The sequence below is a fragment of the Astatotilapia calliptera genome, chromosome 3 (genome assembly GCF_900246225.1).
Source record: "Astatotilapia calliptera chromosome 3, fAstCal1.2, whole genome shotgun sequence".
Taxonomy (NCBI): Eukaryota; Metazoa; Chordata; class Actinopteri; order Cichliformes; family Cichlidae; genus Astatotilapia; species Astatotilapia calliptera.
Window position 1 is genome coordinate 42,941,023 of NC_039304.1, and position 23,426 is coordinate 42,964,448.

The window sequence follows — 23,426 nt, forward strand, 5'->3', positions numbered from 1 at the left end:
AATCAAAGCTCTTTGTTTCTCTCCTCACTTTCTTCCAGCAAAGTTTAAGAACGGCTCATGTTGGACCATCTTGATCACATCACTATAAATCTGTCAGTAATTTTGTCTCCAGTTTTATTTATATTGTGCCAAATCACAACCTCAAGGTCCAGAAAGAAAACTTGAAGACTAATCCACTGTGGGCTGTGTTTGGGAGGCCTGTGCTGTCTGAGCCTGATGCTGGATACTGCTTAACTTTCACCTGTGTGTATCTAGGACAGCTTTTATTGTGGCGGTGCCTCCTGTCAGAGTGCTACAGCTTCCTGTTGAGAGTCTCCTGAGAGGAGGGTGAGGTCCGAGGCAGTGAGGAGCTCTAAACGGGACTGTGAGGATGAAAATGAGGCTGCTGTCTGTGATCCTGCTGCACGGTAAGAAGAATTTCCAACCTCTGATCCAGCACACACTCTGAAGGAGCTGCTTTTTCAGTGTGTGTGTCTCCTTTACACACAGAGATGCTGGCAGGGTGTCAAGATGTGTGTTCAGCCTCTCTTTGCTTGAACTTTTTGAAAGTTTCTAAAATAACGCAGGTGTGGTGGACAGGGGGGTTGTTCCTCTGGGTTTCTTACCTGGATTAGAGTGTGTGTTAATAACTCTGAACTCTGTTAGAGAGTCTGCAAACTTTGAGCTCATCCACATGTAAATGCTCGTTTAGAGCAGTGAGCACAGCGTTTGGAAAAACTTCTTAAAGAGAGAAGGTTGTCATGAACTCTGCTTTTTTATAAAGTCTTTATGCATCAGAGCTGTGTGCCTTTATTTGGCTTCATGCTACATGTGCTTTGTTACCGTTTACAGGCTTTATTGACCAGCACCTTCCTGTGACAGTGCTGGAGATCGATTTTGTGCATTTTATGTAAAAAGACTCTGTTTTGTTTTGTTTTTCAAAGGGGAAAGTCTGCACGTTCATGTGGACACAAGCCTGTTCATGATACGAGTCACGGTGATGCGTGGGTGGGATTGACAGTTTCTAATATAAAGGACACAGAAAGAGAAAGAGAAGGATGAGACCGTTACACTGATAATCCAGACGACTCTCCACTAGTCTGTACTTGTCAAAACTGGCATCTTACACCATGAAACTGTTCTTACACTGTTGTTTTATAACCTGTTCAAAACACTGACATGAGTCCACTATCAGATAAGATTATTAGTAACCTTCACTGTTTCTGTGCTGTGATGAGCTCTGAAACCTGACTGAAACTCTTCCAATAAGCCATTCCTCTGCAGATGATCTGTTAGCTGTTTGACAACTACTCTTTGATATGAAAGGAAGGTTGGATACTGGCGTATGATTGGCTAAGACTGCTGGGTCTAGATTCTTTGTCGTGGTTCTGTTTTTTGTTTTTTAATTGATGGTTCTTAGTTATTTTTGCAACTCTGTGATTTCCTAGCCTTTAGGTTTTTTCTCCTTGCCTCCCTTGTGTTCCTTGTGTAGTGCCATTATGATACTTAATTCTACCAAATCAATGTTTATCCTTGGCCAACAGTGTCAGGGATCCCTCAATGCTGCCTCGGGTCCGCTATTCCTCAGTCTGTAATGATAGAGCTATCCTCTGAAAGCTCTGTGCAGTGACCACCCCCCACTTCCGCACTTCTATCTGCTGTATCACCAATAATGATTCAAATTATAAAGTAAAGGAGTTATTAACAGCTTTTTCAAATTTTATATATATATATTTCCTCGACATCATTATCATGTTAGCCAAGAGGAATCTAATCTGTCACTATGGCTTTTCACTAAGAGATGAGGAGTTTCATGATGGCGCTGTCTGTGATGACAGGAGAGGAATGATTTATGATGGTCTGTTTTACGTCTCATGTCTTATCAGACTTAGTTTAAAGCACTGCTTGCCTTACTTGTCCAGACAGAGCCCCAAACTTTGTACGCCATGGTACATCGCTACCACTCCATCCAAACACCAGGTATTTTCTTACCTGTGTTAGAAAATACTCCAGTAAAAGATGAAGCACTGAAGAAACTTCTTTACCCAATAAAAGTAAAAAAGTACAGGCTGTGAAGTTGTTAAGGAATATATTCTAAAACACTTCTTCAGCAAAGACTCAGAGAAGAGAAACACACAGAACTTCTTGCTAGCAAGGGCAGCCTCCAGACTGAGACTCGTGCTGAGAAACTGCCCCGGTCTTTATTTATACTTCAGTGTGCGTGTGTGTGTGTGTGTGTGTGTGTGTGTGTGTGTGTGTGTGTGTGTGTGTGTGTGTGGTTTCCTGCTGATCAAAGGGTCATATAACATGAAAGCACAAAAGGTACATCCTTGGTCATCTATATGTAAAGAAGCACTTAAACTAAAACTGACATAGCTACATTAATCCTGCCGTAAAACAATAAGACAAGGTACGACCTCTCTCATGCTCCTGGGATGTGGGTGTGAACACCCTAGAATGTTACAGACCTCCTAGGATGAGACATTCTTTCAATATGCCACCAACTATATACTTCTACACACAAATAACTACATGCAGTATTCTACCATATGCAAACTTATATCACTAAAAGATTATACTGATTACTAAGTACAATTTTCCATTGACATTCCCTCCTGTTGTCAGTAAAAACTTTAAGTGAGATATCAGTTTGTAACATCTTGTTGTACATTTTCTGTCACATCATCATTAATTACACAAAGTCTTCATGTTCCAACAGGTTGGGGTCATTATCATCATCACTTGTCATGGCTATGTATGCAGCAACAGTAGAAAATATTATGCGGTTAATCATGAGTTTTAGACATGGCAATATACACGTTACAAAGACACAAAATAAAAGTAAAAATATCCCAACTCCGATGAGTAGTCTTTTTAGCACCTGTAACCAGGAGCCAGTGTAGAGCCAAGAAAGCCAGTCACTTGTATCACTTACATACAAGTGGTTGCACACAGGTCCGTCACACCTCGCACTTGGTTGCCCTAGAGTTGATCAGAGGCTGGAGGTTGAAGTGCGAGCTTACCCTACGGGGGCTCAATCAGCACTCCCCCCTCACCACTGAAACAACCAAGTGTGAGATTTCTCTATTGTGCTGTCTTGGGGGTGCTGGGGTTTCCTGGGACCTCAACCTTTTTGCAGTGGCTCTGATAAATCCAGGAGGGTCTCTCTGCTATTTTGCAGGCAGTTGAAATGGTCAGAAGCACTTGAATTGGCCTCTATCAACCCCCATCACCTCACTTCAGGCCTTCATCCTGCAGTAGGAATACTTATGACTCCTCCATTGTCCAACCTCTGCAGAAAAACCCCTTTGTGGAAAAAGGTGCTGGGTCCAGTTATCTTACTGCTGTTATGATCCCAGCAGTCTTCAGCGTGCCATCGTATGCACAGTATAGTGGCACAGCATTAGGTGATGGTCATAGGAAACTGCTGTCATCACCACCATAGCTTCTGGTTCCTGTGCTTTCACAGAATCATGATGCCATCCTTAGATTCCCTCTGCGCTGTCGATGGAGCTTGGCACGCTCCCCTCATCCTTCAGGTGCCCGTCCGTCGTCCACAATCTCCTCTGTTGGCCTCTGGAAATCCCCCTTGGCACAGCTCTCATTCCAACGCAGTTTCATGGTCCTTGCTGTGGCTCCAAAGTCTGATCTCATGATGGGCCCCAACCAGCTCGACCTTTGACCTCAACCACTGCCTGGGCTGTCAGCTATGCCTGGAATGTTTCTCGCTTCTCACTGGGCCTCTGAAGATTTCTCAGGAGATCCCTTTCAGCAGACTGCTGCACCTGTATTTCCTTGCTAGGAGGAAAAACTTCTATTTGGAGAGCATGTCAACAATCATCAAACCACATTCTTTAGTTCAGTGAACTTCACTTATAGGCCATCAAAGCCTCATCTGAACATGGATGCACCACTTGCATAGGTTTAATACCCGTTGAATGAACTGTTAATCACACAAATCGCTGCAAAAATCATATAGAATAGAATAGAATAGAATTCAACTTTATTGTCATTGCACATGCACAGGTACAGGGCAACGAAATGCAGTTTGCATCCATCCAGAAGTGCTTTAGTGATATAGATATATTACAATATATATTAGCAATAGTATAGATATGTAAGTATATTACAGAAATGGGTCTATTATGGTATGTTATAATGTACACGGTATGAAGTATGTTGTGAATATTCTATAACTATAAGTATGTACAGGCTGTAGTGAGTACAAGCTATGTACAGGATATGAACATGATATAAATATGAAAAACTATACAGAATATGAAATAAATAACTTTACAGAAATCTGAGATATACAGCTATACAGAAATGTGAACTATGCAAGTTGTAAACAGTTGTAGAATTAAAGATTATCGAATGTACAGAATGATTATTTACACAGAGCTATACAGTAGTGCAGTTAAGATAAGTGAGGGTGTAGATAGTTTCTACAGAGGCTATATAAAGTGCTAGTGGTTGTGAGTGGTGGTTCAGTCCATGTTATTATTGTGTTTGAGGGTACAGTTGTCCATTGTGGGTGTGTGTATGTTCAGTCCATGAGTTTAACGTGGGTCAGATGTCAGGAGGCAGAGTTCAGGAGTCTGACAGCTGTGGGGAAGAAGCTGTTCCGGTACCTGGTGGTCTTAGTCCGGAGGCTCCTGTAGCGCCTCCCAGAGGGCAGGAGGGTGAAGAGTCCATGTGATGGGTGACTGGGGTCTTTGATGATTTTCCCAGCCCTTTTCAGACACCGCTTCCTGTAGATGTCTTTTATGGCAGGAAGTGGTGCTCCGGCGATGCGCTGGGCAGTTTTCACGACCCTCTGCAACGCCTTCCGGTCCGAGGCAGAGCAGTTCCCGTACCAGACTGTTATACAGTTGGTCAGGATGCTCTCGATGGTGCAACGATAGAAGTTCACCAGGATGTCTGAGGACAGGTGGTTCTTCCTCAGAGTCCTCAAGAAGAAGAGGCGCTGGTGAGCCTTCTTGACCAGCTTGAAGTACTGTGACTTATTGCCCCGCCCACTTTTACCACTTAAGCACAGTAACAAAGTATCTGTACTTTGGTAATGCCCACCTCTGTTGATAAATCATGCAGGGTTTATGCAATCTTGTTTTTTGCACACCCTATAAGAGAATGAAGCTCGTACACCAGGGGTGTCAAACTCCAGGCCTCGAGGGCCGGTGTCCTGCAGGTTTTATATCTCACCCTGGGTCAGCACACCTGACTCCAATGATTATTTTATTACCAGGCCTCTGGAGAACTTCAAGACATGTCGAGGATGTTTTAGCTATTTAAATCAGCTGTGTTAGATCAAGGACACATGTTATCTGACAGTATGTTTGCACTGAAGCACCGCAGCAATTTCCTAATGTTGTAAACCTGCTCAACATTTGGCAGTAAAACCCTTTCTGATTCTGATTCTGATTCTGAAACCTGCAGAACACAAGGATTGGAGTTCCCCACCCCTGTAGTACACAGTCACACTTTCTCTGACCCTCAGTGACCTCTGACCTTCAGTGACCGCTGTCCTCCTGTTGCAGGTGTGTGTGTGCTGCATCTCTCTGCACTGACTGTTTCTGCAGGTGAGTAGATGGAAGTGAAAACCATCAGTGAGACTCCAACAAGAACACAAATACATTTAGTCTGTCTTTGTATCTGTCTGCCCTTCAGTCTCTCTGAGTGTAACTCCAGATCACAAGCAGTTCTTCAGTCGTACTGCTCTAGCGATTCTGTCTTGTGATGATGATGATGAACAAAGAGTTGATGGATGGACAGTGAAGAGGACCAGAGGAGGAGTCACTGAGAGGTGTGGAGCAGCTGAAGGCCTTGTTCTTAAAAATTCTAAGTGTCAACTCAAGTTGCATAACCCCTCTGATGGAGCTTACTTCTGTGAAAGCTCATCTGGGCAGCGTAGTGATGAAGTCAACATCATTGTTTCAGGTACAGATGTTCCAGCTGTGTCTGTATGACTCTGTGTGTTGGTGGAAGTCTGTCTCTGTATCACTCTGTTTGTGTCTCTGTTGGTCAGCTGGTTCCCTGATCCTGAAGGCCCCTTCATCTCCTGTGTGGACAGGAAGTAATGTGACTCTGCTCTGTGAAAGCAGAGACGGTGAACCGAGGAAGTCTTATTTCTATAAAGATGGGAACATGATTGGATCTGATCTTGAAGGAACGTTGACTCTCACTAATGTTCAGAAGTCTGATGAAGGTCTCTACTCGTGCTCCACTGAGGATCATCCACATACTCATGAAAGCAGGCTGACAGTCAGAGGTCAGTGCAATGATCTTTCTTATTCAACCTCTTTTCCTGAACTTTAGTAGAAATGTCATAGAGATCAATGAAAGGTGGTAGGTTATATCTTACTTTATCGATACTTCGATACTACTACTTATCAATGTTCTCTTAATGTATTCAGGTCACATAAACAGAGCAGCCAGAGAAAATTATCCCATCATTACAAAGGTTGAATATTAAAGAAGGAACAAAGAAGTCCATCTTCACTGTGGTGGCACAAAACCTCTATTTGACTTTAAAACTCTGCTGGATTTACTAAAGAGACTCAGTGTCAGGTTGTGACTGACAGATGTGAACATTAGTTTCTTTTCAGGCCCATGTTTCTCTTTCAAGAGGAGAATATTTAATATAAATATAAATGTGAGTCACTAAGGTTTAACCACAGAGAAAAGCACATCTCATTGCTGCTGTGAAAGATGCAGGGAGTCTGTTTGGAATGAGACCATCTCCTCTGCTGATCGGGCCCACCACAGTTGACACACCTGTCCATTGGTATTGTAGGCAGGCTTGCAGTCATGTGTGTGAGGACAGTATAGGAGAGGACTCAGGATAGGCAGAATCCCTCGATCCAATCGTCTGCAGTTGATCCTGATCTAACTCGTTTATTCTATAATGCTGATTTCTGTCTGCGGTCTTGAGATGAATATGAGAGAAGAAGATGGGTACGCCCAGACCATCACTGCACTCCTCTCCATCCTGTGCCTGATAAAGTCCATAAATAAAGACTTTCATGACAGATAGAGTCTCAGTGTATCCTCTTCTACAGGAGGCGACACAGGAAAAACCTGAAGCTCATTTCTTTAGTATTTCAAGAATTCAGACAGCTCTGTCTATCAGTGAGGAAGCTTCCACAGACTACTGGAACTGATGAACTGACCAGATAATAAACTGACTGAACCATCTTTGTCATTGTTCCTGCAGATCCTCCTACTGTAAAACCTACCACTACTACTACTACTACTACTACTACTACTACCACTACTACTACTACGACTACTACTACTACAACCACAACCACTCGTCGTCGCTCTTCTGGCCCTCCTCTCACAGCCTCCATCATGTCAGGTCTGGTTTCTGTGGTTCTCCTGGTTCTGGTTTGAGTTCTGCTCCTTTGGAGGAAGCTAAAAGGTAAGAAGTGTGTCAGCTGAGTCACAGAGCACATACATGTGTGTGTTAGGGAAGGTCAAAGGTCACCAGATCCGAGCTGAAATTGCTGATGTTTGTCTTTGAAGAGGAAAGTGAGGACGCACTCTGCCTTATGGAGGACCTTCATCCTACTGTCTCATCATTGCCCCCCCCCCGAAGCTCCAGTAACCAGTATAAAAGGGGGTGTGTCTTCGGAGTGTCAGCTTTGCTGTTGTATCTTTACTGCTGGGCCTGGAATTTTACATGTTTTGTCTTATTATGCAGCACTTCGTGGTTGTTTTTAAAAGTGCTTTTAACCCTTCAAGACCTACCATTGAACCAATTCTGCCAGAGCTTTTCTTTATATTTTTACATGCTGCCATTTTGGGGAGAATTTCAAGTTACTGTACACCAATACAACCATTATAGCCCAGATTTTAATAATATGTATGCATTGAGTGCATAGTAATTACATAAATTGCAAAAAAAAGTGCATCAAACTACAAAAAAACTGAAAATCGCTTTTTTTTTGTTAACATATATTTCTAGTTAGAGAAATTTAAGATGCTTATTCCTCAAAACTGTAAATACAAAAAAGTTGCACAAAATAGTTTCCCATCACAGGAAATTTATTTTATTAAGTGTCTTCATAGTTTTATTTTTGAAGTACGCCAATTTTTATATACTGCAGGAAAAATGAAAATAAGTATTATAATGCAGATTTGCAAAAAAATAGTTTATTTTGATGCATATGCTATTTCCAGCAGTAGAATTTGAATTCTAAGCATCCCAGAAAAGACACAGAAAGTCATTAAGTCAAACATAACTTTTAAAAACACCAGTATAGGCTTATAAGGGCCTGATGGTAACAAACTACATTTCCGAAAAAATGACGTCACTTCCGGTTTCGGGCAGGTCACGGCGGATATGCGATTGTTCACGCTGATGAACGTAGGAAGTGTTACGAACAGCTGATCGGATCGGCAAAGCGTGTTTCTGGGATATTATGTTTTTGTTGCTGCAAGTGCTTTTTATGCAGTTTTTGCAAAGCTATAGGACAAGCTGATGTAAGTACAACTCCTCCGGTTTCATATGCAAAAAAAAAATAGTTATGCAAAACGGAGCATGCCCCCTCTGACTGGCTTTTTAAGGTTTAAGTAAAATATTTTGGGATGTTTAAATGTTTTCCTGCAGCTCTGCAATGACTTGTATTTTCAGACATGACAGCTGTGAATGTGTGTGTATTACACAGGTTTTGCGCTGTAATAATGAACTATTAAAGTTTCTCACCACAAACACATTAATGTCTGAGTCTTTGTTCAAGATTGCTGGAGAGCAGCTGGTCTCCAAGCACAGCACCATGACAGGGTGGCAGTCAGTAGAAAATGTGGAGATCAGGGAAATATTTTACTGCTACTATTCATAACCATCATCATTACCATTACATTAATTATCATTTCATCAAAGCATTTATTCAGTAAATTACACATGTTCTTAGTTAAGATTATTACACCGATCACAGAGAGCTTCTGTCTAGTAAAAGGTTAGAAGCATCAACGGGCGGGGTGAGTCTGAGTGCGTTGGAGGTTGAGACACACACACAAACAGTAGTTAGACTCATATTTAGGTAAGAGTTCAAATAATAGTTTGCAAAAGCTTGTGACTGCAAAACTGTGTCTGCCTAAGGGACAGTTTGTTCCAGGAGATGAGCGAGAGTTAGAAGATTAATAGGAAGCACCTGGCCTCGAGACGGAGAAGATGTACTTTTAAATGTGTCAAAAGTCATCAACAGAACATTTGCATATCCATGTATTGTATCTGCTTTGACGCATGAGGGGGCGTCATAAATAATACCCTGATGTTATAAAAACAACTGCTTGTGTATCATTGGGCGGAGATCGATGCTGTCGGTATGCAGTGTTCATCTCCCCACGCGTGTGTTCATTGTTTGACCGAAGCTCTTCTGGACCATTGTAGTTTTTGTGCTCACCCTCAATATTTGAACTCGTAGCAAAAACAAACACATTAGAAGACATTTCTGATCATCAATGGGCTGATACAGTATGTGATTAAGACAGTTAAATGAATGTTATGCTTTCACTGATAAGAATGAAATAACTCGTGATATACAGCAACAGATTGATTGCGATTTTGCATTCTGACCAGATGAGGCCAATTTTAACCGCCGATTGAACCTCATCATTAAAAGGTAAAATGTTGCATCTTTTGGTCTGGTTTTAGTTTCTGGAGAGTGCTAACGTTCTTGATGTGTTGATGTTGGCCATTGAGGAGGACTGAATACGATAAAAAAAGAAAACACGCACTGTAAATATGATACTCACTAAGATCATTTCTTTTAACCTTGACTGATCTTTTCAATTTAAAATGTCCTTAATTAACTAGTTTCAAATAGAAGCTCCAGTAACCACTATAAAAGCAGGGAATGTGTATTTGGAGAGTTTGCTGTGCTACTTTCCTTTTTAAAAGTTTTCCTTCAGCTCTGCACTGACTTATTACCTGACATTACCAGAGATGGGCAGTACTGCAATCCAGTAAAGTGTAAAGCAAGGGATTACTATGGCAAAAAAGTAATTAAATTACATACTGCTTGAAGGTATTCCACTGAGACCCATTGTTAGCAGCATGAACTCAGCCACTTACAACATTTCAAAACACCTTGCTACAGCCAACTTCACCCCTGAACAGAATTGCACACTGTTAGACCTCTGCCTTACCTCCACAATATTTCAAATATAACGAGGGTTTCTACAGACACAAACATGGATGTGCCATAGGCTCCCCGGCGTCACCTACTGTAGCCAACCTTTACATGGAGGAAGTGGAAAGAAAGTCTCTTGGCTTTTTAAAAAGGAGAGTACCTAGCCACTGGTACAGATATGTAGACGACACCTAGGTCATAATTGTTGGAGTTGTCATTGTTGTCATTAAAACTGTAAATCTTCTCCCAAACTGCATGTTCGTATATTTTCTTCACGTGAGGAAACTTGTCTCCTGGGGTGACAAACAGAAGTCTTTATCACTGTAATAATAATGATGATAGATTGCATTTATAAAGTGCTTTTCTATACACTCAAAGCTTTTTCCAATTCCACTATTCATTCACTCTCACATTCACACACAATGACTACAAGAGAACACGTGACCATGGATGAACAGCTGTTCCTACCAAGGTCCATTCACACAGTATATCGCAACCAAGCCAGACAAATTTGGGATGAGGTTCTGGATGGCCACGAATTTGGAGACCAAATATGTCTCCAGTGCATTTCCTTACTTGGCAAATGACCCCAGTCGTCAGAAGGGAGAGAGGTAGGAAGAGAATGTGGTCATGAAACTGATGGAGCCATTTTTGGATGATGGGAGAAATGTCACAATGGACAATTTATTCACCTCACTGTCGCTCAGACTGCTGCAGAGCAAACATTACTGGGCACGGTGAATAAAGTCTGCTGTTCTGGGATTCCATCCTACCTGACAAACCATCCTACCCGTTGTTTCTGTGCATGCGCACAACACGAAATTAAGTGTTAAACCCTCCTACCTTTGTGAATGTGACCTACAAGCATACTTTCACAGCTAAAATTCAGTGGCAAATCATCCTACCTTTGCCACAACACCTAGAACAGCACAGTGGGGGGGACTGTGGAGAAGGAAAACGAACTCAACAACTTCTTCAACAGGTTTGACCAGCCCACAACCCCCCCACCCTCACCCTCACCTTTACTACAGAGTCCTCTCCCCACTCTCCTACCTCCCTCGCTTCCCCCCCTTCCTGACACCATGACACCCCCCTCCTCCAATCCCTCTCTCAGCAGCAAGACATCTTCTCCCCCTCCCCTCCTCCCAAACATCTCCCAATGTGACAGTGGATCAGGTCAGGAGACAACTGAGGAAGCTTCGCCCCAGAAAGGCAGCAGGCCCAGACAAGGTGTGTCCTAGGATGCTAAAGGCGTGTGCTGCTGAACTTGGGGAGCCGCTACAACGAGTCTTCAATCTCAGTCTGTGACTGGGGAGAGTGCCCGCCAAATGGAAGACATCCTGCATCGTCCCGGTCCCCAAAAGGAACCGGCCCAATGAGCTGAATGACTTCCGACCGGTGGCACTGACGTCACATCTTATGAAGATTCTAGAGCGGCTCTTCCTCAACCTCCTCCGACCACAGGTACAACATGCCCAGGACCCACTACAGTTCGCCTACAAGGCGGATGTCGGAGTGGAGGATGCCATCCTGTACCTCCTGCATAGAGCCCACTCACACCTGGATGGGGGAAAAGGCACGGTCAGGATCCTGTTTCTTGACTTTTCCAGTGCCTTTAATACCATCCGGCCCTGTATGCTTCAAGAAAAACTGAACAGGATGGAGGTGGACCCCCCGACTACCTCACCGACAGGCCACAGTACGTCAGACTGAAGGACATCACGTCTGACACTGTGGTCAGCAGCACAGGAGCACCCACACAAACACGAGCAAATGTGAGATGCAACACTTTTTAAAAATTTCCACTTTTAAATTTTGGGACACAAAATAAGTAACGCGCCGCTCGCAACAAATCTCAGAGATCCATGTTCATTGATCAAAGGTAAGAAACCTAGTTTGAAATAAGAGTGAACCAACAGAATAAATTGTCAGGTGTATCTTTAAGGTAACAGGCATGTTGCGAGTTCATTTATAAAGCCTTCATCACTTGGTTAAAGATTGTTAGAGTTTATTCACTGTTGTAAAGGGTATAATTTACGTATATAATATACGTAAGAGTAATTTAAAGGATTTAATTTAATATGATAAATCATGAATGAACCTGCTCCTTAAAAAAGTGCGTGTTACACTGACATGTTTCCAGTGTTGGGTAAGTTACTTTAAATTAGTAACTTAGTTTAATTACTAGTTACTTCTATCAAAAGTAACTTGGTTACTTCAAGTTACTCGTTACTTTCAAAGTAACTAGTTACTAGGGAAAGTAACTTTGGTTTTACTCAGAATTCTCTTGTTTATGTGTTGCTTCCGTAACTGGATACCCAGCAAGATTGCCAGTCTTCTAGCTTGCTTACTTGCCACAAGTGCACTGTGCCACCTACCAATAGAAAGGAAAAGATAATGTGCACATTTCCACGAGAGAAATCCCACGCCTGAGTCTATCCTAGCCTGCTTTTTACATCCAACACAAAAACTGCAGTCGTGGTGCTTTCGATTGTACTCAGAACTCGGGAATTCTGCCTTCTAAATAGGAAGATGTAGGTAACACCAGACTGCAGATGAGCTGCATACAGAGCTGGACTGGGACAAAAAAATCGTCCCGGGCATTTTGACTAGAGACTGGCCCATCATTATAGGAAAAATCATAAAGCCTTTGAATGAAAATAAACACTGTTGTGACAGTGATGTACACTGTTCTGACGGTATATATGCATCAATCTATCAATTGTTTGTTGTAAGACTCAGATAATTATTTTTTTAAAAGTGAGACATTTTAAATGAGAATAAGAAAGTATGTCTTTGTGCCCCCCTCTCCCTGTTAATGTCCTACCTGGCCCCCTGGCAACACTTTGCTAGACCCGCCCCTGCACAGTTACCAGCTGTCAGCTGCTTAGAAAAGCATTCTGGTGTTATTTGTCTCTCACAAACAGTTCATAACTTCAACTCATCCATGTCACCTAAAAGGTAAACCTGTTTCTCCATCACCTGTTCAGCTCTGATGATTCAGTAAGGACATCTCCTGGTTTCAGCTTCATGTCTCCCTCTCACCAGATAACCAAACCGACATCATGACCAGCAGGTTTACAGCTGTGGCTCCAGCAAACATCAGCTGATACTAGAAATTAATATTAAATAAATTCTAACAACAGCTGATCAAACGTGCTGCTGTTGTTTAGCGCGACATCCGCTGGTTTCCTCTTTCTGGCGCAAAGTGGGCGATAAACAAACAAGAGAGAAAAGCCGATCAGCTGATCATTGATCAGTTTAATGATTGAAGTAGAAACAGGAGAGGCAGGGGGAGAGAATCAGAGAAGAGGCAGCTGTGCGGCGTAACGACAGAATAACTCCAGCTTTGTGTCTTTTTCATTCTAGCTGAAGTCCGGGACAAACTGTTCCTTTTCACCTCAATAAGAAATGCGTAATATTTTCTCTGAATACGAGACGATTCCGTTTTTTACGGGACGGTTGGCAACTCTAATAATTAACCTTATGAACAAAATAAAGTTCAACATCAGTAACATAGCACCACCCAGCTGTATAGAAACTCCATCATGCTAGCTAGCACGCAGTATGAAAAAGTCAGCACAACGAAAATAAACTCCACCTAAACTTGGTTCATATCTGACCCAGAGAGACTGCAGGTCATAACTTCTTACCTGAAGTTCAGTTCACCTGACACTCTCGGACCAGCGGCCGCTTCGGGTCTCTCCTCTTGCCTCCCCTTTCTCTCATCCACCTGCTGGCCTCCACCACTTGCTAATGTTACTGAATCTGTGGAAGCTCCGCGATGCCACCACACGAAGTAACGAATAACGACCCTATCTAAATCCCAGTAACGAGTAACGCGTTCCTGGTTTTGGCATAATAACTAGTTACTGTGCTCGTTACCACAATAATAACGTAGTTATTGTAACGCGTTACTTAATAACGCGTTAGTCCCAACACTGCATGTTTCACTGTTAAATAAACTTGGTAGGTTTCTGACTGCTCTGACACTTGCATTACTATAATGTGGTGTAATTAAATAACCTATAAATAGCTTGTTATGAGCTGACATGCTTTTTTAAAATTCTGTATTGCTTTCATGTTGTAATGGTAAGTAATCTTATCGATGCAACAGTCTGTCTTGATATCTCACTAACATGAGCAATGCTAACTAGTGTATGAATAATCATAGAGATGTTGATAACTGCCTGCAGTTCTTGCCATATTGGAAAGAAATAGAAAAAACCTATAAAAGACTCTCATCAGATTTGACTTACTTCATATAGTGAATCATAAAAGGCTTATATGATTTAGTCATATACAGGGGGATCACACTCCTCAGCCTCCCTGGGAAAGTCTATGCCAGGGTGCTGGAAAGGAGAGTTCGTCCGCTAGTCGAACCTCGGATACAGGAGGAACAATGCGGTTTTCATCCTGGTCGCGGAACACTGGACCAGCTCTTTATCCTCTCCAGGATACTTGAGGGTGCATGGGAGTTTGCCCAACCAGTCTACATGTGTTTTGTCGACTTGGAGAAGGCATTCGACCGTGTCCCTCGGGGTGTCCTGTGGGAGGTGTTGTGGGAGTATGGGGTGTCTGGCCCATTGCTACGGGCCATTCGATCTCTATACAACCGTTGCAGGAGCTTGGTTCGCATTGCCGGCAATAAGTCGGACTCGTTCCCGGTGCGTGATGGGCTCCGCCAGGGCTGCCCTTTGTCTCCGGTTCTGTTCATAATTTTTATGGACAGGATTTCTAGGCGCAGCCAAGTGGCGGAGGGCTTTCGCTTTGGTGGCCTCAGAATCTCATCTCTGCTTTTTGCGGATGATGTGGTTCTGTTGGCTTCATCGGGTGAGGGCCTCCAGCTCGCACTGGAACGGTTCGCAGCCGAGTGTGAAGCAGCGGGAATGAGGATCAGCACCTCCAAATCTGAGGCCATGGTTCTCAGCCGGAAAAGGGTGGAGTGCCCACTCCGGGTCGGGGATGAGTTCCTGCCCCAAGTGGAGGAGTTCAAGTATCTCGGGGTCTTGTTCGTGAGTGATGGGAGAAGGGAGCCGGAGATCGACAGACGGATTGGGGCTGCAGCTGCAGTAATGCAGACGCTGCACCGGTCCGTCGTGGTGAAGAGGGAGCTGAGTGTAAAAGCGAAGCTCTCAATTTACCGGTCGATCTACGTCCCTACCCTCACCTATGGCCATGAGCTGTGGGTAGTGACCGAAAGAACGAGATCGCGGATACAAGCGGCAGAAATACAAGCGGCAGAAATGAGCTTCCTCCGAAGGGTGGCTGGCCTCTCCCTTAGAGATAGGGTGAGAAGTTCGGCCATCCGGGAGGGGCTCAGAGTAGAGCCGCTGCTGCTCCACATCGAAAGGAGCCAGCTGAGGTGGTTCGGGCATCTGACAAGGATGCCCCCTGGGCGCCTCCTGGGTGAGGTGTTCCAGGCATGTCCCACCGGGAGGAGGCCCCGGGGCAGACCCAGGACACGCTGGAGAGATTATATCTCTCGGCTGGCCTGGGAACGCCTTGGTGTTCCCCCGGATAAGCTGGAGTAGGTGGCTGGGGAGAGGGAGGTCTGGGCCTCTTTGCTTAGGCTGCTGCCCCCGCGACCCGGCCCCGGATAAAGAGGATGAAGATGGATGGATGGATGGATGATTTAGTCATGAAAGTGGCCACTTTCATATGTTGTCCAAAACATACAAGTTTCATTTACATAATTCTTCAAGGGATCTTATGTCTGTTTTCACTCTTCTATGCTTTTCATACAAGTTTCACACAAGACAGATACAAACTTTATAAGACTTATATATATTTTTCCATATGGGTTATGTGGCATGACTATGGCACATGAATGAAATACATATGAAATACATTTTTTTAAATAATTGTTTATTTTTTCACTGCATATCAAGATGCATAAGAAAGTTGTATCCTACCCAGGGAAAATCTCTGTCGTGTTCCGCACTTGGACACCTTCTCCACAAGACGTTGGATGAAACTAGATGGATTAATAATATCATTGATCCCTGTAGGGAAATTCCTCTCTGCATATAACCTATTCAATCTGTGAAGCAATTGGCAGCCACCAATCTAGCACCCAGCGAGACTGGCACAGGTGTATATCTAGGGCAGCTTTTATTGTGGAGGCGCCTCCTGTCAGAGTGCTACAGCTTCCTGTTGAGAGTCTCCTGAGAGGAGGGTGAGGTCCGAGGCAGTGAGGAGCTCTGTAACGGGACTGTGAGGATGAAAATGAGGCTGCTGTCTGTGATCCTGCTGCACGGTAAGAAGAATTTCTCACCTCTGATCCAGCACACACACTGAAGGAGCAGCTTTTTCAGTGTGTGTGTCTCCTTTACACACTGAGATGTTGGCAGTGTGTCAGGATGTGTGTTCAGCCTCTGTGTGCTTGGATTTTCTGAAAGTTTCTAAAATTTAACAGGTGTGGTGAACAGTGGGAAACATTGCTCACAAGTCTTTATGCATCAGAGCTGTGTGCCTTTATTTCTATTTATTTCTATTTTTGACTTACTGTTTAGAGGCTTCATTGACCAGCACCTCCATCTGACGGTGCTGGAGATTGATTTGGTGTATTTTATATTAAAAAAAAAATGTTTTGTTTTGTTTTTCAAAGGGGAAAGTCTGCACGTTCATGTGGACACAAGCCTGTTCATGATACGAGTCAGGGTGATGCGGGGGTGGGATTGACAGTTTCTAATGAAAAGGACACAGAAAGAGAAAGAGAAGGATGAGACCGTTACACTAGTCTGTACTTGTCAAAACTGGCATCTTACACCATGAAACTGTTCTTACACTGTTGTTTTATAACCCGTTCAAAACACTGACATGAGTCCACTATCAGATAAGATCATTTGTAACCTTCACTGTTTCTGTGCTGTGATGAAACCTGACTGAAACTCTTCCAATAAGCCATTCCTCCACAGATGTTCAGTTAGCTGTGTGACAACTACTCTTTCAAGGATTTTAGCTATGAAAGGAAGGTTGGAGATTGGCCTATAATTGATCTCACCATCTAGATTTATAGACTACAGCAGGAAGGACTTCCTTAAGCTTTCTTCATGGCAGCCGGGTTGAATCAGTCTGAGGGACGAGGAGCTCTGCTGCCTCAGCAGTAAGGATGGTGATGGTCTTCCATGTTGAAGAGCAGTTTGTTCAGTGACCTCTGACCCTCACTGGCTCAAGACATACTAAATAACTAATCACAGCACTGCAAGCTAACCTGTTTATTCTGCACTAAACTACCCATGATTTTCACGTATTACTGAAAGTACATAAAATAAGCAGTGTACGGAATACATGTACCGCCGTTACGTATTTCAAATACAAAATATGAGTAACTGTATTCCGTTACAGTTACCGTTTAAATAGGTGGTATTTGGAATACAGTTACTTTGTTGAAATAAATGGATTATTGGTATTTTCCTGTTTCATATTGTGGCGGGTCAGGACTGTTTGGGTTTTGTTTGACAGCTACGTTCTGTTGTTCTAGGCGGCAGCGTTACGGTTGCCGTGGTTATAGGGTGACGCGCTCTCTCTGCGACTGTGTTTTTCCTGGGAGAGAGAGCGGCTTTTTGTTGTTGTTGTTGTGCTAAGCTAACAGGCAGAGTGTTACAGGCATTGCCCTAAACGATGTAGCCTCATGGGCAGTATAGTCCGTGCTGCAGGGAGAATGGACCGCCATACACGTTATGTGTCTGTGAGCGAGGGAGGGAGAGAAAGGAGAGTGGAAAATTAGTTCTCATCGAGCAGAAATGGGAGCTCTTCTCCTTCCTTCAAGCTATCGTCCAATATCCCTTATTAATGTAGACCTTAAAATAATCTGCAAAGCTCTCTCAAAAAGATTACAGAAAATTACGCCCCTTTTAATTCATCCTGACCAAACTGGTTTGATGAAAGGTAGGCACTCATCAACAAATACACGTAGATTACTTAATTTAATAGACTACTCATGCAGTAAAAACATTGAAACCATAATATTTTCTTTAGATGCGGAAAAAGCATTTGACAGAGTTAACTGGAAATTTCTATTTGCAACTTTACACAAATTTGGTTTTGGATCCTCTTTCATAAACTGGTTAAAAATATTATATAACTCCCCAACAGCTTGTGTCAGAACAAATGACCAGACATCCTCCAGCTTCTGTCTCCTGAGGGGCACCAGGCAGGGATGCCCACTCTCCCCTTCACTGTTTGCAATTTTTATTGAGCCACTAGCAGCAGCAATCAGACAGAATTCAGTAATTAAGGGCATAAAATGCAAGAATGTAGAACATAAAATCAGCCTTTATGCGGATGATGTGTTACTTTTTCTCCAAAACTCACAAACCAATCTCTCTGGGGTAATTGAATTGATAAATTCCTTCTCAAGTGTTTCAGATTATTCAATTAACTGGTCATAATCAACAGTTCTTCCGATTAATTGCTCCTTCCATAATTCTTCTCCTTCCCCACTGCAATGTGGAAATATAAAATATTTAGGTATTAATGTCTCCCCTAAACTTTCAGAATTAACTAAATTAAACCACATCCCACTTTTAAAGACAGTAGAAGGCGACCTGGGTAGATGGAAATCTTTACCCATATCACTCATGGGAAGGGTCGCCGCTATAAAAATGATGGTCTTGCCAAAAATGAACTATTTATTTTCAATGATCCCAAATAAGCCATCACAAGATTGGTTCAGATCTCTAGACTCGTATATTTCTAAATTCCTTTGGAAAGATAAGCCCCCACGTATCAGCTTAAAAACACAACAAAGGACCAAGGATAAAGGAGGATTAGATCTGCCTAACTTTAATCACTATTTTTTAGCCAACAGGCTTCAGTTCATCTCTAGATGGTTTAAACACACCCTCTTAGATGAACCTTGGATAGATGTAGAACAGGCACTATGTAATAACCTAGAAATTTGAGACCTACCATTTATCAGCTCAAACATCAAACGACATGAATGCTTTAAAAGCATCAACATCAGCTCTTCTCTGACAGCATGGTGGGAGTTTCTTCATTAATCCAAAGCAAACGTACACCTATCTGGAACAACCCTGACATATTACAAAACAATAATATGATAAACATTTCAGATTGGAGTGGTAAAGGAATTAAATACTTGGAACATATATTGGAAGGAACAGACTTTATTTCGTTTGACAGACTAGTTACACAATATGGGATCAACAAGATCCCATATTGTGTAACTGTTATCTACTGCTAGCTAGTTTATTGTGATGGTGCTGTATTTATTATGTTGCTCTTTGTTGTTTGCTTTCTCTTCTGTTTGTTTTTTCTCCATACAGGTGATCCAGGTGTTTTGTTTGTTTTTCTTTCATTCTTCCCCCCTTTCTCACCGTCTCTTCTCTCCTCTGGTTTTCTTTCTCTCCCTCTCTTTCTTTCATTCTTTCTCCCTGTCCTATCCCACAGTCATGTCTGTCCCGTTTGTAGCAACCGAAAATAAAATAAATACATAATTATAATAAAGGTCAATCAAATGGACCAATATGGCAAGGCCATGATGATCCACTTGGTAAAATAAATCCGCTTGGCATCTTTCTTGGCCTTAAGACAACAATTCTGATGGCTAAAGATCCAAAAAAAAAAGACAGAAAGAAAACGGGAGCTGGAAGCATGTAAATATAATAATAACCACTGCAGCCAAGAAGAGAGCCTGACGAGCCCAGTTGTAAGTAAGCTATTAAGACTCGACTGTACACCGTGTTCGTGTTTTCCTCCGAAACAATAAGTTCAGTTGGAGCAGTCTTTCAACGCCTCTCTCTGTCTAAAACAAAGTTGACCCAGACAACAAAGTTAATCTATTTTTCGGCTACGAGCCCGACACGGCACCCGACGTATTAGTCAGAGGTCCCTTTACTACGGTTCAAGCCATGCACCTGTTTTATATACGCGCTGAATAGTTTTCTATACCAGATCGCTGCAAAAAGTGCAGCCGAACCTAATGTCCACCTACTGTTACTCATTTATATTAAGATTTAAACATCTATTTTGTATTGGTATGGCGAGTAGCCTTCAGTAATAGTAATATATCTCACAGCAATAGTACATTCATGTAGTTATAAAACGCATGATAATATATAAAGTAATCCAAAGTACTCAGAATACATTACTCACATTGAGTAACATAATGGAATACGTTACAAAATACATTTTTGGGGCATGCATTTTTCTAATCTGTAGTGGAATACATTTTAAGAGTAACCTTCCCAACACTGGATTTAAGTATAATTTACTTTGTTTGACAACATGAAAGATCTTCACATACAGGTCCAATATGTGATTAAAGTCATGGCTTGTTTACATTTCCAGTTCATGACATCACACTAAGCAGTCCTTCTCTTTAAATCTAAGCTCTCTACGGCCTCTCCTGTCCTTCTTTCTTATCTTTCTCCATCTCTGAGTGAAGTTAGCTCTCTTTCTTTCCTCTCTTTGAAATACAGCAGCTGGACCGTTAACTGTAACACACTGTGAGACAAACTGCACACAAACCGTTTGTGTGTTTGCTGATGTTTGTTGTGCTCATAGAAACGCTGCATTTGAAATGACCTGACTTATAATAAACCGTTACTCCCTTTAAGCTCGCTCCACTTCAGCAGGGCTAGCTAGATGCTGAAGTAGTGTGACTTATTGCCCCGCCCACTTTTACCACTTGAGCACAGTAACAAAGTATTTTTACTTTGGTAATGCCCACCTCTGTTGATGAATCATGCAGGATTCATGCAGTTTTTTTTGTGGGCACTATAAGAGAATGAAGCTCATATACCAGGGGTGTCAAACTCCAGGCCCTGAGAGCCGGTGTCCTGCAGGTTTTTGATTCCACCCTGGGTCAACACACCTGAATCAGATGGTTAGTTCATTACCAGGCCTCTGCAGAACTTCAAGACATCTTGAGGAAGTTACTTAGCCATTTAAATCAGCTGTGTTAGATCAAGGACAATAGGTCTCAAGGCCTGAGTTCCCCACCCCTGTAGTACACCCTCACATTTTTTCTCTGACCCTCAGTGACCTCTGACATTCAGTGACCTCTGTCCTCCTGTTGCAGGTGTGTGTGTGCTGCATCTCTCTGCACTGACTGTTTCTGCAGGTGAGTTGATGGAAGTGAAAACCATCAGTGAGACTCCAACAAGAACACAAATACATTTACTCTGTCTGTGTATCTGTCTGAGTGTAACTCCAGATCACAAGCAGTTCTTCAGTGGTAGTGCTCTAGCGATTCTGACTTGTGTTGATGGTGATGGAAAAACAGTTGATGGATGGACAGTGAAGAGGACCAGAGGAACACTCACTGAGAGGTGTGGAGCAGCTGAAGGCCTTGTTATTATAAAGTCTCTGTGTCAACTCAAGTTGCGTAAACCCTCTGATGGAGCTTACTTCTGTGAAAGCTCATCTGGGCAGCGTAGTGATGAAGTCAACATCATTGTTTCAGGTACAGATGTTCCAGCTGTGTCTGTATGACTCGGTGTGTTGGTGGAAGTATGTCTCTGTATCACTCTGTTTGTGTCTCTGTTGGTCAGCTGGTTCCCGGATCCTGAAGGCCCCTTCATTTCCTGTGTGGACAGGAAGTAATGAGATCCTGCTCTGTCAATTCAAAGATCTGGGGAACTTTTCTTTATATAAAGTTGGTGAGAAAATGAGATCTGATCCTGAATTAAAGTTGACTCTCACTAATGTTCAGAAGTCTGATGAAGGTCTCTACTCGTGCTCAACTGGTGTTGATCAGTCTCCTAAAAGCAGGCTGACAGTCAGAGGTCAGTGCAATGATCTTTCTTATTCAACCTCTTTTCCTGGACTTTAGTAGAAATGTCATAGAGATCAATGAAAGGTGGTAGGTTATATCTTACTTTATCGATACTTCGATACTACTACTTATCAATGTTCTCTTAATGTATTCAGGTCACATAAACAGAGCAGCCAGAGAAAATTATCCCATCATTACAAAGGTTGGAATGTTAAAGAAGGAACAGAGAAGTCCATCTTCACTGTGGTGGCACAAAACCTCTATTTGACTTTAAAACTCTGCTGGATTTACTAAAGAGACTCAGTGTCAGGTTGTGACTGACAGATGTGAACATTAGTTTCTTTTCAGGCCCATGTTTCTCTTTCAAGAGGAGAATATTTAATATAAATATAAATGTGAGTCACTAAGGTTTAACCACAGAGAAAAGCACATCTCATTGCTGCTGTGAAAGATGCAGGGAGTCTGTTTGGAATGAGACCATCTCCTCTGCTGATCGGGCCCACCACAGTTGACACACCTGTCCATTGGTATTGTAGGTCGGCTTGCAGTCATGTGTGTGAGTACAGTATAGGAGAGGACTCAGGATAGGCAGAATCACTCGATCCAATCGTCTGCAGTTGATCCTGATCTAACTCGTTTATTCTTTAATGCTGATTTCTGTCTGCGGTCTTGGGATGAGAGAAGAAGATGGGTACGCCCAGACCGTCACTGCACTCCTCTCCATCCTGTGCCTGATAAAGTCCATAAATAAAGACTTTCATGACAGATAGTCTCAGTTTATCCTCAGTGTAACCTGAAGATCCTTTCTTTAGTCTTTCAAGAATTCAGACAGCTCTGTCTATCAGTGAGGAAGCTTCCAGAGACTACTGGAACTGATGAGCTGACCAGATAATAAACTGACTGAACCATCTTTGTCATTGTTCCTGCAGATCCTCCCACAGATCCTCCCACAGATCCTCCTCCTAATGTAAAAGCTCATCCTGGTACTGGTACTGGTCCCCATCCTCTGGCCCTCCTCTCACAGCCTCCATCATGTCAGGTCTGGTTTCTGTGGTTCTCCTGGTTCTGGTTTGAGTTCTGCTCCTTTGGTGGAAGCTAAAAGGTAAGACGTGTGTCAGCTGAGTCACAGAGCACATACATGTGTGTGTTAGGGAAGGTCAAAGGTCACCAGATCTGAGCTGAAATCACTGATGTTTGTCTCTGAACAGGAAAGTGAGGACGCACTCTGCCTTATGGAGGACCTTCATCCTACTGTCTCTGATTGGCTGCTGTTCTGTGACATCATTGCTCCACCCTGAAGCTCCAGTAACCAGGATAAAAGCAGGGGGTGTGTCTTTGCTGTTGTATCTTTTACTGTCGGCCTGGGATTTTACATGTTTGGTCTTATTATGCAGCACTTCGTGTTTTTTTTTTTTTTTCAATGCTTTTAAGTAAAATATTTTGGGACGTTTAAAGGTTTTCTTGCAGCTCTGCAATGACTTGTATTTTCAGACATGACAACTGTGACTGTGTGTGTATTACGCTGTTTCTGTTTCGTAATCATAAACCATTAAAGTCTCTCACCA

General features: G+C 42.7%; 1 protein-coding gene across 2 annotated transcripts; it reads left to right on the forward strand.

Moving 5' to 3' along the window:
- The first annotated feature begins 354 nt into the window (after positions 1-354).
- On the forward strand, positions 355-23,214 carry LOC113010004 (cell wall integrity and stress response component 3-like). 2 transcript variants are annotated; one of them, XM_026148771.1, is made up of 6 exons: positions 355-407; positions 5,517-5,558; positions 5,647-5,916; positions 6,005-6,247; positions 22,803-22,963; positions 23,070-23,214. In XM_026148771.1, the coding sequence occupies exons 1-5, from the start codon at positions 371-373 to the stop codon at positions 22,958-22,960; spliced, it is 750 nt and encodes a 249-aa protein (XP_026004556.1). In that variant the 5' UTR covers positions 355-370; the 3' UTR covers positions 22,961-22,963; positions 23,070-23,214. The 2 variants fall into 2 exon arrangements, with proteins under 2 accessions (XP_026004556.1, XP_026004548.1); XM_026148763.1 differs by lacking the exons at positions 22,803-22,963; positions 23,070-23,214 and adding exons at positions 7,193-7,399; positions 7,506-7,807.
- The last annotated feature ends 212 nt before the right edge of the window (positions 23,215-23,426 follow it).

Bases quoted from the DNA above. Each gene is read 5' to 3' on its own strand.
- LOC113010004 (XM_026148763.1), top strand. From the start codon at position 371: ATGAAAATGAGGCTGCTGTCTGTGATCCTGCTGCACG. The intron at 408-5,516 runs GTAAGAAGAATT...CTCCTGTTGCAG, and splicing joins GTCTGTGATCCTGCTGCACG to GTGTGTGTGTGCTGCATCTC. The intron at 5,917-6,004 runs GTACAGATGTTC...TCTGTTGGTCAG, and splicing joins AGTCAACATCATTGTTTCAG to CTGGTTCCCTGATCCTGAAG.